Source organism: Aquarana catesbeiana, linkage group LG07, assembly GCF_042186555.1.
Source record: "Aquarana catesbeiana isolate 2022-GZ linkage group LG07, ASM4218655v1, whole genome shotgun sequence".
Classification (NCBI taxonomy): Eukaryota; Metazoa; Chordata; class Amphibia; order Anura; family Ranidae; genus Aquarana; species Aquarana catesbeiana.
In genome coordinates this window covers 347,449,664-347,468,727 of record NC_133330.1, presented here as the reverse complement: position 1 = coordinate 347,468,727, position 19,064 = coordinate 347,449,664, and the positions used below count along the sequence as shown (strand labels likewise).

Sequence of the window (19,064 nt, the reverse complement as noted above, 5' to 3'; positions counted from 1 at the left end):
CCCTTTATTAGCTTTGTTGCCCTTCTTTGTACTCGCTCCATTTCCAGTACATCCTTCCTGAGGACTGGTGCCCAGAACTGGACAGCATACTCCAGGTGCGGCCGGACCAGAGTCTTGTAGAGCGGGAGAATTATCGTTTTATCTCTGGAGTTGATCCCCTTTTTAATGCCAATATTCTGTTTGCTTTGTTAGCAGCAGCTTGGCATTGCATGTCATTGCTGAGCCTATCATCTACTAGGACCCCCGGGTCCTTTTCCATCCTAGATCCCCCCAGAGGTTCTCCCCCCAGTCTATAGATTGACTTCAGATTTTTACCACCCAAATACATTATTTTACATTTTTCTACATTGAATCTCATCTGCCATGTAGTCGCCCCTCCCCGTTATTTTTTTGAGCTCTTCTTGTAAAGTTTCTATATCTTGCTGTGAAGTTATTGCCCTGCTTAGCTTAGTATGGTCAGCAAACACTGAGATCGAATGATTTATCCCATCCTCTATATCCTTTATGAACACAATAAACAGGATTGGTCCCAGCACAGAACCCTGGGGAACCCCACTACCCACCCCTGACCATTCCAAGTACTCCCCATTTATCACCACCCTTTGGACCCGCCCCAGTAGCCAGCTTTCTATTCAGTTACTCACCCTATGGTCCATGCCGATAGACCTCAGTTTGAAGGTTAGGCATTGAATGCTTTGGCAATTTCCAGATATATCACATCCAGAGGCAGTGACGGCCCGTCCATTAGGGGCGCCACTCCCCCCATCCATGGGTCCGGCCCCCTGATCTGCATACAGGGCACCAGATGCATGGATTCCAATGGGGGGTTGAAGCATGTGATTGGAGCCAGAGGCTCTAATTGGCTTTAAAAAAGGGTGGACACAGAGCACTGCACTCCGAGGCCACCCAGTTGTGTGACAATAGCAAATGAATATTCGCTATTGTAACACTAAATCTCCTCCCGGCTAATCGGGAAGTGCGTCATGCGAGCCGTCACCCAATTGGCTGGAAGGAGATCTAATCAGATTGGCTGGCAGGAGGAGAAGGGAGGAGACACGCGGCGCATGGAGGAGAGAAGACGCAGGGGAACCGAGCCAACAAGCAGCCTGGAGAGAAGCTGCCGCCGCCCGCCGTGCTGCCCGCAAAATGGGGTTAGTGCAGGGCCCCCGACTGACCGGGAGGGGGGATTTTTTGCCACCCCCCCCCCAAAAAAAAAACACCAGCTACCACTGTCCACAGGCTTTCCTTTATCTAGATAGTAGCTCACTTCCTCATAAAATGTTATCAGATTGGTCTGGTAAGAATAATCCTTCAGAAACCCCTACTGGTTACTACTAATGATGCCATTTTCATAGCAATTTCCTTCTCCTGGTTGGGTAGGACAGCCATATTAAAAATGAATGTACTGCTCAGACTTCTTTACCTTTTTCAGGCAATCCCCATAAAGCTACCCACCTCCTTTTTTACATCATACAAGCGTATGTGCAGGACTTTTATCTGGGCGTCCAGGACCCCCCAACTAAGCTGGGATAGGCTAGTACTCCCCAAGATATTAGGGGGCCTTGGCCTCCCCGACATTCAAAAATACCACTGGGCATGTCATTTAACTAGGATTGTAGGTTGGCATCTGCATCGTTCCAATAAAGCCTGGATTACACTTGAGGACTCTTTCAGTAAAACCCCGCTGTCACATCTACCCTGGATCAATCACAACTCCATTCCTAGAGATTTGGTGACACATCTCTTTATTGGAGCCACATTGTCCCACCTTAAATTAGCCGGCAAAGCACTGGATTACACACCGCACCCAGGCCCTATGACCCCTTTGGTCCGTAATCCTGACTTCCTGCCAGGCCTTGCCTTAAGAGATCTTCACAGGGAATCATGCACAGCCCCCATCAGGGCACACCACTTCTTCCAAAATGGTGAACTCCTCCCCCACCAAGCCATGGCAGCCAAACTCACTGAATACAACATCCCCTTTTACAAGTACCTACAATTAAGACACTTTTTTACTGACGCCAAAACCATCTCACTGTGGTACCGAGAGCGTACACCCTTTGAATTGCTATGTGATAGTTCAGAACCCCAACGTCATGTGATCTCTACTGTTTACACATTCTTATTTTCAACTTGCAAAATTAAAGATGATAAGCTTATCCGTCGTTGGGAATCAGAACTGACCATAGACTTAACTTCCACTGAATGGGAACGTATACACAACCATATTCATAAGGGCTCCATTAATGTATCCACCCAGGAAAACAGATACAAAATATTCACCAACTGGTACAGGACACCTCCGTCCACACCCTCCCTCCGTCCATACCCTTCCTCCGTCCATACCCTCCCTCCGTCCATACCCTTCCTCCGTCCATACCCTCCCTCCGTCCATACCCTCCCCCCGTCCATACCTTTCCTCCGTCCATACCCTCCCTCCGTCCATACCCTCCCTCCGTCCATACCCTTCCTCCGTCCATACCCTTCCTCCGTCCATACCCTCCCCCCGTCCATACCCTCCCCCCGTCCATACCCTCCCTCCGTCCATACCCTCCCTCCGTCCATACCCTCCCCCCGTCCACACCCTTCCTCTTACCCAATTGATCCTCACCGATCATACTTAGGTGATCTCCATACCCTCTCAACCTGATACCAACATAACTCCTTCACTGTTCTGGCAGGAGCACACACCCTAACGATTTCTGGTCTCCTCCCTCCCCTCCCCCACTCCTAAACAACATATTATTATTACGGAGCTGCCTCTCAATCATATGGGTACCGAATAGGTTTAAAACCACACACATTACTACACATGGCCCCCACCCATTCACAGTTAGAACCCTTTAGGGGTGAATGGGTTTAAGGGTGGCTTTGATCGGTACATAACATTACCCCGATTGGACCCCTACCCCCACACCAACCCCTTCTCCCACACCGACCCCTCCTCCCCCCACACCGACCCCTCCTCCCCCCACACCGACCCCTCCTCCCCCCACACCAACCCCTCCTCCCTCACACGGAGATGCTTAATGATCCTTAGTTTATACACTTGTTAATTAAGATATTCCCGCTTTACCATAGGAATACTTTACCGGGTCAGAACTTCACCTCCATCAATAATACAGAAGTGATCTAGTAAGAGGCTCAGTTGGCCGTATTTTGAACTTGTTCTTTCATTTCTGCTTTATTTATCGATTGTATGACTTATTGATTGTATGACTTATCGATTGTATGACTTATCGATTGTATGACTTATTGATTGTATTAACAGCTTCTGTTTCAATGTATACCCGATAACTGTGATTTTATGTATATCTGAAAAATTTTAATAAACATTTATTGAAAAAAAAAAAAAGTCTATGGGATCAGAACATGAAAAACCAAAAGTGCTAATTTTAAAGGCTTATACGCAAGTTTTTGCCCTAAAAAGTGTTTGGGGACCCGGGTCCTGCCCCAGGGGACATGGATCAATGCAAAAAAAAGTTTTAAAAACGGCCGTTTTTTCAGGAGCAGTGATTTTATTAATGCTTAAAGTGAAACAAAAAAAAATTAAATATTCCTTTAAATCTCGTGCGTGGGGGGTGTCTATAGTATGCCTGTAAAGTGGCGCAGTTTTCCCGTGTTTATAACAATACCACAGCAAAATGACATTTCTAAAGGAAATAAAGTCATTTAAAACTGATCACGACTGTAATGTATTGTTGGGTCCCGGCAATATAGATAAAACTCATTGAAAAAAACTGCATGGGGTTCCCCCTCAATCCATTACCAGGCCCTTTGGGTCTGGTATGAATATTAAGGGGACCCCCAACCAAAATTTTAAAAAAAAATTGCGTGGGGGTCCCCCCAAAATCCATACCAGGCCCTTATACGAGCACGCAACTTGGCAGGCGGCAGGAAAAGAGGGGGGGATGAGAGAGCGCCCCCTCCTGAACTGTACCAGGCCACATGCCCTCAACATGGGGAGGGTGCTTTGGGGTCGGATGTCACAGGGTGGCCCTGCCCTCAGTCATATATGAACTCTCACAGCGAAGATGCGTCAGTTGGCAGGAGCCTCCCACGGAGGCGGAACGGTTGCAGCTTTTGTTTTTTGTTTTTTTCGGTCCATCGGGCGGTGTGAACTTACACCGTGGGACATTTTTATTTTTTTATTTTTTAATGAAGGACTTGACCCAAGCTGTCTCTTGTCTTTTTTACCATTTTTGACACTTTTTTTGTGAAATGGTAGGGATTCAGTGGACCCCATTACCAATTCACACGGGGGGGAGGCTGGGATCTGGGGGTCCCCTTGTTAAAGGGGGCTTCCAGATTCCGATAAGCCCCTCGCCCGCAAAAACCACTCCAGGACAGCATCACATGATGGGAGTGTGACGTCTACACGGGGGAGGAGCCCGGCGTCAGCCTTGGCGGAGGTGCAGAGACAGAGCGTCCGGATGTCTCGTGGGGTGAGAGACCACGGAGACGCGGACCGGGTCCAGTGTTACAGCGGTCCTCTGGACTAGACTGACTCGCCTTCCGTCCCCCCCCCCCCTCCCTCTCCGCGGACGTTGTACAAGGAGACTTTGCCTGGCGGGACCCCCCGGTGTGGAGGAGTAGCAGCAGGGATCGGAGCCACTTGACCGTACTATCGGCGGGTGAAGTACTTGAAAGAAAATCACTGTGAAGGGACCAGAGGCGGGGAGCTCCAGCCCGACGGCAGCAGCAGGTTTTTTCTTTCTCTCTTTTCTCACTGGCCTGGAAGGGTACGATCTCTCTGCCCAGATCCACGCTGCATATGCCCCAGACTGAAATTACGCTGATAAAAGAAGAAAGGTAGGAGCAGATGTGATGCTTTATAATACAGTCGCAACCAAGTCAGCAAACTGCGGAAGGAAAACCGCAACATGGCGTTCCAGCTTGAGGAACAGGAAAACCAAAGTCGGCGACAAAACCTGCGCATCAGGGCCATTCCGGAGCAACAAAATGAGGACCTAGGGGAAAAGATGAAGAAAATCTTTAATCCTATCATGGGAAAGCGAGATGAAGAGCCCATCTTGATAGACAGGGTGCACAGAGTAAGAAGGCCCCCCCATGTAAAGTCAGATACTCCAAGAGATGTGATTGTAAAATTTCATCAATACGAAGACAAGGAAAGAATATGGAAGATATTACAGCGCAGTTGTGCTGTCAAGGATCATAGAATGGAATAAAAAAGACTCAGACAAATGTTGGGTACACATAGAGCACTTTTTGAGCAACACGAATTTAGGACAGGCACTCTGGAACCCCCCAAAACATAGAGCACTGAGCACTCACACATCTTTATTAACGCTAAACACACTTAAACATTGGGATATGACACACCACAAGAATAAATGGACACACAACTCACCACTGATACACCAGAAAAATAATGTATTTTTAGAACCAGGGAGGAGGGAGGTGGGAGGGAATTGGTTGAAGGGCGACACTGTACAATTGAAACACTTTATAAATAAGGGGCAAATTCGCACTTTTTCAGAGTTAAGTATAGAACCTAACCTCTGGGTAATGAATAGATGGAGGTACCTCCAGCTCTCCCACTTTGTCGAAAGACTTCCGAAACCTCTCAGGAGTATGGAGGAGCTCAGACCGTTTGAGCAGCTCTGTGTAAAAGAACAAGCAGGAGGGGTAATAACGCAAATATATAAGATCTTGGGAACCGCGGAGGAACTGGAGGTACCCCCCTATATTAAAAAGTGGGAACAGGAACTGGGATCAGAATGTAGAGAAAACGTGATAGACAAGATCTTGAGGATGGTCCACTACGCAGCAGTCGACTCCAGAAGAACAGAAAGCCACTTGAAATGCCTTGCGAGATGGTATGCCACCCCAGATAGGGTTAGCAAAATGGATAGGACTAAACCAAATACCTGCTGGAGGGGTTGTTCCACCCCAGGAACCATGGCCCATATTTGGTGGGAGTGCCCCATTATAAAAATCTTTTGGAAAAAAATATTAAGTTTGATAAAAGGAATCACAGGGAAAGCGATAGCAGAGGACCCATGGGTTTGCCTTTTCCATGGGACCACGGACTCGATAAAGAACTATAAAACTTCCCTGATCCCTATTATGCTAGATGAGGCTAAGAGACAGATATCGAGGAATTGGCTGAACGTCTCGAGCCCCTGTACTCGAGAATGGTTGTACAGCCTCAATGAAGTATACAACATCGAGCGTTTAGATAAGGGAGGAGCCGAGTTCGAAGAGGAGAAGCACTCAGGGAAATGGGCAGCCTGGATTAAGTTTAAAGGGACCTGGGATTATCTGAAGGAGATAGTAGGCCCAGAATAATAACATAATCACACATCTGTGTAAACACTATCCTCTTGATGAGCAAGGTCCTGATGGGTGGGGGAAGGGACGGGCGAAGGGGTGGGGGGTTTGAGGGGGGGTAGGAGGGGATAATTTGTCATAAGCTTTTAAATGGCTATGTTTGAAGATTTACCCCTGTAGGGTAATGTATTGTTATTCATAAAAAATGATAAATAAAGAATTAAGAAAAAAAAAAGCCCCTCGCCCGCATACCCCCACAACCACTGGGCAAGGGTTGTGGGGATGAGGCCCTTGTCCCCCTCATCATGGGGACAAGGTGCAACATGGGGACAAGGTGCTTTGAGGTCAGACCCCAAAGCACCCTCCCCATGTTGAGGGCATGTGGCCTGGTACGGTTCAGGAGGGGGGGCGCTCTCTCGTCCCCCCTCTTTTCCTGCAGCCTGCCAGGTTGCATGCTCAGAAAAGGGCCTGGTGTGGATTTTAGGGAGACCCCCACGCAATTTTTTTTTTAAATTTTGAATTAGGGTTCCCCTTAATATTCATACCAGACCCAAAGGGCCTGGTAATGGACTGGGGTGGGAACCCATGCTCTTTTTTCAATGAGTTTTATCTATATTGCTGGGACCCTACAATACATTACAGCCGTGATCAGTTTCAAATGACTTTTTTTCCTTTAGAAATGTCATTTTGCTGCGGTATTGTTCTAAACACAAATTACAACCGATAAACAACACAAAGACACGAACCAGAGCTGCCATAAGTTGCTACACAGTGGCAAATACTGTGATTGCGCAATACCCCTATAGGGGGGAGGCTATTCGGTGAGTGTTTGTACATTAGGAGCACCAATAAGAAGCACCATCACCAAGACAGTACTTGAACAAGAAGACTTGTTTTTAACAATATTGCCTTTTGGAAGGATTAATTGCCTTTTCTTCATTGTATTTTTTCATTTTTATTTTTTGGAAAAAGACCTTCAAAAGCAATATCGTTTTCTCAACAAGGACTGTTTTTTTGTTTTTTGTTTTCTGTTTTTTTGTTTTAGCACAAGTCACTTTGTGAACTAGCCTATTGTTGCTAATTAGGATATTTCTTTTCACTAAGCACTTTCTTGCATATGCGTTTTTACTAACGACCCACTTATGTATTGTATGTTATATTGATCAATTTTTACATACAATTAGTATTGAATATTGGCATACCCACAGGGACAATTTGTAATGGAATACTAGAAATGTTAAGATTTATTTTTTGGTCACTGAAACCACTTCACTACACAGCAACCAGAGGCTGCAACACCATCTAAACACATTCCATAATTCACATTTCATCAGATTTATTTATGCCCTGCAGGTCACATTGGGTATATGTTCATATACAATCCTATCACAAAACTGAATATTAGCATATTCACAGGGATAATTCACATATGGAACACTAGTAACATAATGAATTATGTCTTCTGTTTATTGAGACCACATTGTCAAACAGCCACCAGAGGCTGTAACACCATTCAGACTCATCTATAATCCACTGTTAATTGATCTTATCAAAGTGGGCTTAGCATCAATTACCCCTCAGTCAGAACAACGCCACCCCTACATCCTTCTCACTCTCATTTCAGCACACTCAGGTGGAAATGTACCTGTAGAGTTCTTTATTCTATCTGTACCTACATTCGATTGCGCAGACTCAATCTTTATTTCATTGTTCTAAACACGGGAAAACTGGGCCACTTTACAGGCGTACTATAGACACCCTCCAGACACAATATTTAAAGGAATATTTCATTTTTATTGTTTCACTTTAAACATTAAAAAAATCACGGCTCCCAAAAAAACAGCTGTTCTTAAAAAAAAAGTTTGCATTGATCCATGTCCCCTGGGGCAGGACCCGGGTCCCCAAACACTTTTTATGACAATAACTTGCATATAAGCCTTTAAAATGAGCACTTTTGATTATTCACGTTCGTGTCCCATAGACTTTATCAGTGTTCGTGTGTTCTGCCCAATTTTTTGCCTGTTCGCATGTTCTGGTGCGAACCGAACTGAGGGTGTTTGGCTCATCCCTATAGCTGAGTCATGACAGTCCTGACTGATAGAGAGCAGAGTCCCAATACAGTCATAAACACGGGAGTAATCTTAAGTAGCGATGACAGAAAAAAGTTAAGTAGAACCTGTTGATCAAGTACAGTCTAAATGTCCATCAGTCTGTTTGAGCACTCCTAATTGGCGCAGGTGTGCACTCCAATGTTTTCAGCTGCAGTGCTGAGTAACAACTAGCAAGCAGCAAAGATTCCAGACTGATCATTACAGGTTCTAATGGCTGCCAGCAAGGACCAATCCAAATTCAGCACTTGCAGAGTATTCCGTAAGTTGCAGAGTAAAAGTTATGCTTAGACCAGATCTGGAATATGCAGTTCAGTTTTGGGCTCCAGTTCTCAAAAAGGATATCAGGGAACTGGAGAAAGTGCAGAGAAGAGCAACCAAACTGATAAGAGGCATGGAGGAGGAGATTAGATTAGATCAGCTATGAGGAGAGATTAGAGGAACTGAATTTATTCCCTCTTGAGAAGAGGAGAATAAGGGGGGATATGATCTCCATGTATAAATATATAAGGGGTCCATATAGTGATCTTGGTGTTGAGTTATTCTCTTTACGGTCATCACGGAGGACACGGGGGGGAATCTTTACAACTGGAGGAAAAGAGATTTCATCTCCAAATACGGAAAGGTTTCTTCACAGTAAGAGCTGTGAAAATGTGGAATATTCTCCCTCCAGAGGTGGTTCTGGTCAGCTCAGTAGATTGATATAAGAAAGGTCTGGATACTTTCCTAAATGTACAGAATATAACAGGGTACTGACATTTATAGGTAAAGTTGATCCGGGGATAATCCGATTGCCTCTCGGGGGATCAGGAAGGAATTTTTTTCCCCTGCTGTAGCAGATTGGATCATGCTCTGCTGGGGTTTTTTTGCCTTCCTCTGGATCAACTGAGGGTATAGTTTTGGGTATATTGGATTGTACGATATTTTTTTTGTGTTTTGTTTTTTTTATGGTTGAACTGGATGGACTTGTGTCTTTTTTCAAGCTGACTAACTACGGTATGTAACTATGTAACCAGATAAGCGTTGCCCGCCATAGCAGGAACTGATGGCAGCTGTTTAGAAGGATGATAAAGTTCAGTGATGGAGCTTATTGAGGATCCATAGACAGAAGGGCACTATTGGTTCCATGCCTTGGGTCAGGGGTCCGCTCCTCCATTAAACAGCAAAGCTCCAGCATGGGCTTTTGGACCCTTTTGCACAGGCCTACATCTGGCTCAGATAATTTATTGACTTCTTGCTGGAAGTTTTGTGACCTCTCTGTTCATAATTGTCCTTCTGTCCCCACACAGATGCCGAGTCCAGGGGCGACCATCACTGACAACCCAGCGCCAATGGCATCATTCCAGCAGCTGCCCAACTCATTCCAGCTGTCTCTGTCCCCTTACACTGATTATGTAGACCCACCACCAGTTCAAGAGATGCCAAGCCAGCAGAGAGCCAATCAGAGGTGAGACCGTGCCTAGAACTGATCCAAACTCCTCCCAGATATTCTTTCTACCTATCCGCTTCTGAGCTGGACAGTCACATGATGTGTAACCAATGACATTGGGAAGATATCGGTCTGAACTCTCACCTCCCCCGTGGGGCTCTATGGAAGGACAGTCAGTCCACAATACTGCGATGTGTTACTTTGTTACAACAATATTACATATCACCGAATACAGAGAAATGTGAAGAAGGTGGATTCCTCCTCCACCATACAGGAGATCCATCTTATTGGAGGTTATTATAGGCTGAATACAGAGTCCTAGTTTATGATCTTGTGTGACGATGAGTGTTGGGAGTGAATAGAGACCATGGAAAATGATCCTTTCTATTTGTCCCGGTGACCATTGTCAGTGAGACACAAAGTAACAAGAAATCTAAAATGCTACAGTAGTCACCAGAACAAGAAGTGGTGGGGTTTTCCTTAACTTTGGGGTATTTCCTCTAATTTCCTGTTGTGTCTCCAGAGTAGAAGGTGAGAAGGAATTCTGCCCAATGGGACTCACTTATCCGGTCAGCAAAGATAAACTTGTTGTCGGGATTAATTCTTCCCATGTGCCATTTCTTCCACCATGTGATTGGCAACTGGAGGGGAGCACCACTCCCACCATGTGACTAGTTCAGGGCACTACTCTCACCATGTGACTAGTTCAGAGCACCCCTCCCACCATGTGATCGGGGAGGAGTACTACTCCCACCATGTGACTAGTTCAGAGCACCCCTCCCACCATGTGAGCAGGGAGGAGCACTATTCCCGATGTGTGATTGGGGAGGGGCACTATTCCCAATGTGTGATGGGGAGGGGCACTATTCCCGATGTGTGATTGGGGAGGGGCACTATTCCCGATGTGTGATTGGGGAGGGGCACTATTCCCGATGTGTGATTGGGGAGGGGCACTATTCCCAATGTGTGATGGGGAGGGGCACTATTCCCGATGTGTGATTGGGGAGGGGCACTATTCCCGATGTGTGATGGGGAGGGGCACTATTCCCGATGTGTGATTGGGGAGGGGCACTATTCCCGATGTGTGATTGGGGAGGGGCACTATTCCCGATGTGTGATTGGGGAGGGGCACTATTCCCGATGTGTGATTGGGGAGGGGCACTATTCCCGATGTGTGATGGGGAGGGGCACTATTTTCGATGTGTGATTGGGGAGGGGCACTATTCCCGATGTGTGATTGGGGAGGGGCACTATTCCCGATGTGTGATTGGGGAGGGGCACTATTCCCGATGTGTGATTGGGGAGGGGCACTATTCCCGATGTGTGATTGGGGAGGGGCACTATTCCCGATGTGTGATTGGGGAGGGGCACTATTTTCGATGTGTGATTGGGGAGGGGCACTATTCCCGATGTGTGATGGGGAGGGGCACTATTCCCGATGTGTGATTGGGGAGGGGCACTATTCCCGATGTGTGATGGGGAGGGGCACTATTCCCGATGTGTGATTGGGGAGGGGCACTATTCCCGATGTGTGATTGGGGAGGGGCACTATTTTCGATGTGTGATTGGGGAGGGGCACTATTTTCGATGTGTGAATTGGGGAGGGGCACTATTCCCGATGTGTGATTGGGGAGGGGCACTATTTTCGATGTGTGATTGGGGAGGGGCACTATTCCCGATGTGTGATTGGGGAGGGGCACTATTCCCGATGTGTGATTGGGGAGGGGCACTATTTTCGATGTGTGATTGGGGAGGGGCACTATTTTCGATGTGTGATTGGGGAGGGGCACTATTCCCGATGTGTGATTGGGGAGGGGCACTATTCCCGATGTGTGATTGGGGAGGGGCACTATTCCCGATGTGTGATTGGGGAGGGGCACTATTCCCGATGTGTGATTGGGGAGGGGCACTATTTTCGATGTGTGATTGGGGAGGGGCACTATTGCCGATGTGTGATTGGGGAGGGGCACTATTTTCGATGTGTGATTGGGGAGGGGCACTATTCCCGATGTGTGATTGGGGAGGGGCACTATTCCCGATGTGTGATGGGGAGGGGCACTATTCCCGATGTGTGATTGGGGAGGGGCACTATTCCCGATGTGTGATTGGGGAGGGGCACTATTTTCGATGTGTGATTGGGGAGGGGCACTATTTTCGATGTGTGAATTGGGGAGGGGCACTATTCCCGATGTGTGATTGGGGAGGGGCACTATTTTCGATGTGTGATTGGGGAGGGGCACTATTCCCGATGTGTGACGGGGAGGGGCACTATTCCCGAGGTGTGATTGGGGAGGGGCTTATACCATCATCTTATTTTCCCGGTAGTGATTTGTTGGGGGGAGGAGAGTGATAACAGGATAATTCTCAGTACTCGAGAAATCATTGTAAACATTTTCCTGACTTTCCATCTTGTAATTAGAATTTTCCTTTTTATGACTCCGATGATTCTGTGTTGTCTGTTTACAATTATTGTTTATATGACCATTGATCATAAATAAAAACATTTGAAATCCTCCAGGCTGGGACTTGTGGTGTTTTTCTGGGGAAATAACTATTTTATAGGAATCCAGTGAAGAATTCCTGCCTCTACCTGTGTGAGAAGCCTCAGAGAGAATCTACAACTCTCCCCCCCCCGCAGTTGAGTTTTAGGTGGACTTTAAAGTGGAAATATGGCCTGCCAATAAATGTGTACTGCAGCACTTACTTATAAGTCCATCAGCACCTACAATTTTCTTAGTCCCTCTGCAAAGTCCCAGAAATACCTGTTGATCCTGCCAGTGAAATCCACCTAATGCAGCTTCCTGTGATGGGGTGACAACAATGCTGCACTGCTCCTGAATTCAGAGCAGAGTTGTCACTCTCATGTAGGCTGTTCCTTACACTACAGTGGGGGGGAGAAGATGTTGTAGGGGGCATTGCTATCAGCATTATCACTGCCCATTCATACAGTTGTGCTCATAAGTTTACATACCCTGGCAGAATTTATGATTTCTTGGTCATTTTTCAGAGAATATAAATGATGACAGAAAATCTTTTCTCTCACTCATGGTCAGTGTTTTGCTGAAGCCATTTATTATCAATCATCTGTGTTTACTCTTTTTATACCATAATCACAACAGAAACTACTCAAATGTCCCTGATCGAAAGTTTACATACCCCAGTCCTTAATACCGTGTATTGCCCCTTTAGCATCAATGACAACTTGAAGTCTTTTGTGGTATTTGTGGATGAGGCTCTTTATCTTCTCAGATGGTTCCTCTTGGTAAAAGTCCTCCAGTTCCTGGAAATTCTTGGGCTGTCTTGTATGAACGGCACGTTTGAGATCTCCCCAGTGGGGCTCAATGATATTGAGGTCAGGAGACTGAGAGGACCACTCCAGAACCTTCACTTTATTCTGCTGTAGCCAATGACAGGTGGACTTGGCCTTGTGTTTTGGATCATTGTCATGTTGGAATGTCCAAGTCCGTCCCATGCGCAGCTTCCTGACTGATGAATGAAATGTTCCTCCAGTATTATGTGATAACATTCTGCATTCATCTTATCATCAATTGTGACCAAATTTCATGTGCCTTTGTAGCTCACACATCCCCAAAACATCAGCGATCCACCTCCGTGTTTCACAGTAGGGATGGTGGACCTTTCATCATAGGCCTTGTTGTCTCCTCTCCAAATGTAGTGTTTATGGTTGTGGACAAAAAGATAAATCTTGGTCTCATCACTCCAAATGACTTTGTGGCAGAAGGTTTGAGGCTTGTCTCTGTGCTGTTTGGCATATTGTAAGCGGATACTTTGTGGCATTTGCGTAGTAATGAATTTCTTCTGGAGACTCGACCATGCAGCCCATCTTTCTTCTGGAGACTCGACCATGCAGCCCATCTTTCTTCTGGTGACTCGACCATGCAGACCATCTTTCTTCAAGTGCCTCCTTATTGTGCATCTTGGAACAGCCACACCACATGTTTTCAGAGAGTCCTGTATTTCACCTGAAGTTATTTGTGGGGTTTTCTTTGCATCCCGAGCAATTTTCCTGGCAGTTGTGGCTGAAATTTTAGTTGGTCTACCTGACTGTGGTTTGGTTTCACCAGAACCCCTCATTTTCCACTTCTTGATTAGAGTTTGAACACTGCTGATTGGAATTGTCAATTCCTTGGATATCCTTTTATATCCCTTTCCTGTTTTATACAGTTCAACTATCTTTTCCTGCAGATCCTTTGACAATTCTTTAGCTTTCCCCATGACTCAGAATCCAGAAACGTCAGTGCAGCACTGGATGAAAAGTGCAAGGGTCTGTCAGGAATCCAGAAACTCATTGACCTTTTATACACAATCACTAATTACAAGCCAACAGATCACAGGTGAAGAGGGTTCCCTTTAATCGCCATTCAAACCGCTTTGTGTCAACTTGTGTGCATGTTATCAGGCCAAAATCACCAGGGGTATGTAAACTTTTGATCAGGGTCATTTGGGTAGTTTCTGTTGTCATTATGTTATAAAAATAGTAAATACAGATGATTGATAATAAATGTCTTCAGCCAAACACTAATCATGAGTGAGAGAAAAGTTTTTGTGTTATTATTATTATTATTATTATTATACAGGATTTATATAGCGCCAACAGTTTACGCTATCATAAATCATAAATTCTGCCAGGGTATGTAAACTTATGAGCACAACTGTAAGTCAGTCATCACCTGGCCAACAGCTTGTCCTGCCCACTGCTTTCTGGATTGGCAGCCTCTGTTGCTGAAGCCCTCCCACTGTGAGCTGCAGTGTCTGTGAAGGGGAGCGTGTGGGACAAAATGAAGGAGGATTCGGCTCAGTCAGGGGTAGTAGTGGAAGTTTTCCTGTATAGCTTATGAGGCTTCTGTAGCACATAGTAACTGTATTTGGGACTTGTGTAGACCGTCATACTGGAGAGTTTAAATGTACATAAAGTAAAACAAATTAAAGCCCAACTCTGGTTCAACCCATATGAACATCAAATAATGGTAAGTAGGCAAGAAATTGGGGGGGGGGTGTACAGTTATTCTGAAGTCTCTGTTGCAGGAACATTGTAGTTTGTAAGGTCAGAGATCAGCTGTGTTCACAGAATGTTTGTCACCCACAGGAAAGATGTGCAAGCCAATACATTTTGTTCTTTTGTTTTGAATGGCGTAGTGAGGGGTTACACCCCCTGTTGGGTTTTATTGCTGTCTGTGTTCCCACTAGGAAAACCTAAAGTGGAATCCTTCTCACTTCTCCTCACTTCCTCACCGGCACCAACATCTTCACCTGTTCTTTTTCTGGGTTCAGGACCTGAAGACACCTAGGTCTGAATGATGCAACTTCTATGCCCATTCATCAAGGTATGCCAAGAATGTACGCTGATAATTTGTCTGTTCTGCGTTAAAGTTTCTTACCTGCCATTCCACACCGTACAGTGAGCTGGCCTCTGATGAGAGGAATTAACTCCCATGCATGAGTGACTTCATCTCAGCTCACCCAAAAAAAAAAACATAAGAAGATCAAAAACCCGGAAGAAGACTGGCCAAAGATTAGGAACCTGGAAGAGGGCCTGCCGAAGAGTGGGAATCCAGAAGAGGACCGTCTGAAGATCGGGAACCCAAAAGAAGGCCAGATGAAGATGAGGAACCTGGAAAAGGGCCTGTCGAAGGTCGGGAACCCAGAAGAGGACTGGCCGAAGATCAGGAACCCAGACAGACCCAGCCAAACATCGGGAACCCAGGCGAGAACTAGCTGAAGATCAGGAACCCAGAAGAAGACCAGTCGAAGATGAGGAACCCAGAAGAGGACCTGCTGAAGATCAGGAAACCAGAAGAGGACTGGCTGAAGATCAGGAACATGGAAGCCGACCTCCTGTAGATTGGGAACCTGGAAGAGGTCCTTCCAAAGATCATGAACCTGGAAGAGGACCTGCCGAGGATCAAGAACCTAGAAGAAGACTGACCAAAGATTAGGAACCTGGAAGAAGACCGGCCAAAGATTGGGAACCCAGAATAAGACCAGCCAAAGACTGTCTGAAGATGTCAGTAGAAGAAGCTCAGAGACATCACATTGCTAAAGTGGAGGCGAGTATAGTTCCGCTTTAAGGCACTTGCCTTCTCTCTGGTGACCACTGTTATCGGGACATTAAGAGATGGGAAATCCAACGTTTTACAGCTATAACTAGAAGATGAGGTTAAATTCTGTTCTGGTGACAACTGTCTAAGGAGAAATCCTGCCACTTCCTGTCATGTCACTGGAGCAAGGAGTGAGAAGAAATCCCTCAACGGGACACAAACAGCAATACAAACCCGATAACGGGTCTAATGATTCTACACTCCATTCAAAACGAAAAATAAATAAATAAAACGTTTGGGGTATAGATACACTTTAGCTCTTGCAAAGTACATGCTGTGTACCTTCTGTGGAAACTATCAGGGATGTAACACTTCAGTATGACAAGAAAACATCTAGAATCACAGATTTCACCACCAGTTCTGAAGAACGATTGTCAACTGAGCTGCAGGTGAGACATTGATTGTCCGCACAGTTCAAGTGATATCCAGTCCCACAATACACAGAATATTCAGATTACGGATGGAAATATAAAGAATGTACCAACTTGGCAGAAACAAATATGTACAAGTTCACAATAAAATTATTTTACTGCAGCAACAATATCACAAAATCCTAAATATATCAGATTTTGTAAAAAAAAAAAAAATCACTATATTTTTCAAAATTGTATATTTATATAGCACTTTTCTCCCTTGGGATTTAAAGTGCCTTTTCTGCTGTTGGGGCAGATGGTGAGGCAGCCATTTTGGATGCGCTCAGTAGAATAGCATACTAGGGCAAATTTTAGTCAGGAGGCAATTTTCCTTCCAAAGAAAACTGAATTATATGGAGGAAACCCATACAAGCACAGGGAAAGCATGCAAACTCCATGCAATTATTGTCCAAGTTGTGATTCAAACCAAGGACACCATTACTGAAAGGCACCACTAAGCCCTAATCCATTGTACTGCTCCATAAACTCACCCCAAGTCTGTGACCCCCCTCGAAACCAACCATGGTTTATGACAGGTGGGCTCAGTTAAAGCTGGAGCAGGAGGAAGATTGTGCAACCAATGATTGTTTTCTAATCTTCAATGGAACAGCTAGACTTGCTTGGTCTCTATAGGAATAGCTCTATCATAGCTCCAGTTTATATTAATTGGTTCCTCCACAGTGTTTTGTACATAAACATGGCAGTTCTCATCTATGAGCATCAAGTCCCCCCAGCTGCTTATCATTGAAGGACTTCTCTCTGTGGGGACAATGTTCTAGAGCCATTCACCTAAATATGTGAGGTTATTGAAGCCGTATTAATGCAATTGTGACAGAGAAAATTGAGTTCTGTCCGTGATACTTTTTTTATTTGCACTAACATATCATTTTTCACGGACGAGCTTTCGGGGTGTGCACGGCTTGGACCTTAAAGAAGGGGACACACCCCGAAAGCTCGTCCATGAAAAATTGTATGTTAGTGCAAATAAAAAAAGTATCACGGACAGAACTCAATTTTCTCTGCCTAAATATGTAAAATACTTTATGAGCAAAGCAGAGAAGTTGGGGAACTCTGGTTGTGGGGCCAGAATGACTCTGACTGATGCTGTAGTTCCGGAACCAGCACCACTTCCAAGAGTCTGGCCATGGTGTCCTCAATGATGGATCACAGCTTCAGAGGTGTTGTTCTATCATGGAGAACACAGAACTGGTATAAAGCTCGGCCCACTAACTGCAAGTGTTAGTTTATCATTTCTAATTAGGAAATAAATAAATACAATTTCTTTCCTTAGTACTGAACATCCATATATATTATACAGTTCCACATGTCCCTCCATGGCCCACAGTGCCTGATGCCCCTTATATATTAAGAGCTGCTATTGTTTTTCAGTGATGTTAATCCCAAACTCGTTCTTCATTCCAGGGGTGAGATCCAGGTTGAGGAAGGATTGGGAGATGCCGGTGGCTCTGAGGACAGGGTTGGTTTCATTATGGATGGCGTTATAGATGCTCCTCTGGGGGATGGAACGCTGCGCCTTGTCGGCTATCACATGAGCTCTGGACAGGTCAGTGAACCCCAAAGAACAATTCACATATATTATGATATAAGAAAACCTTAGAAACCGATTCGATGTCATTGTTACAGAGCAGACAAGAGGACAATGATGAAGGTCTAATGTTCATAAGATAAGATTTAGGATATTGTATATCACAAAAGACATTTCCCATTGGATACAATTGACACATAAGACCTATTGGGTCAGATAATATAATACTTTTATAGGATGTTCACACAATACATCAATTATTGTGTTAAAAAAATGGATCTCATCATTTTAGTACCTGATATAAAAGCTGCGTGAATCCCACCAGACAACATTAGGAAAATGACGGGGAATGAAAGGAAGAAGCTGATTTACTTCTATTGGGCAACACAGACAGTTCTGAACTAAAGAGGCTTCTACTGCCCTCATAAATGGTTCAGATGGTAAATGGTGTGTGGGTGTCGGGGCTCATGACTGGGGGTACAGACACGTGTGTGGGTGTTGGGACTCATGACTGGGGGTACAGACACGTGTGTGGGTGTCGGGGCTCATGACTGGGGATACAGACACGTGTGTGGGTGTCGGGGCTCGTGACTGGGGGGTACAGACACGTGTGTGGGTGTCGGGGCTCATGACTGGGGGTACAGACACGTGTGGGTGTCGGGGCTCATGACTGGGGGTACAGACACGTGTGTGGGTGTCGGGGCTCGTGACTGGGGGGTACAGACATGTGTGTGGGTGTCGGGGCTCATGACTGGGGGTACAGACACGTGTGGGTGTCGGGGCTCATGACTGGGGGTACAGACACGTGTGTGGGTGTCGGGGCTCATGACTGGGGGGGTACAGACACGTGTGGGTGTCCTGGGGGCTCATGACTGGGTGGTACAGACATGTGTGTGGGTGTCGGGGCTCATGACTGGGGGTACAGACACGTGTGGGTGTCCTGGGGGCTCATGACTGGGGGGTACAGACACGTGTGTGGGTGTCGGGGCTCATGACTGGGGGGTATAGACACGTGTGGGTGTCCTGGGGGCTCATGACTGGGGGGTACAGACACGTGTGTGGGTGTCGGGACTCATGACTGGGGGGGTACAGACACGTGTGTGGGTGTCGGGACTCATGACTGGGGGGGTACAGACACGTGTGTGGGTGTCGGGA

General features: G+C 45.9%; 1 protein-coding gene across 2 annotated transcripts in view; it reads left to right on the top strand.

Annotated features, from left to right (window-relative positions):
• The window catches only part of CCDC17 (coiled-coil domain containing 17), a 195,254-nt gene that overhangs the window by 125,110 nt on the left and 51,080 nt on the right, over positions 1-19,064 (top strand). For both annotated transcript variants that reach the window (XM_073594020.1, XM_073594019.1), the window contains exons 15-16: positions 9,692-9,849; positions 17,786-17,927. In XM_073594020.1, coding sequence (XP_073450121.1) covers positions 9,692-9,849; positions 17,786-17,927 — 300 coding nt within the window. The remainder of the gene's footprint in view (positions 1-9,691; positions 9,850-17,785; positions 17,928-19,064) is intronic.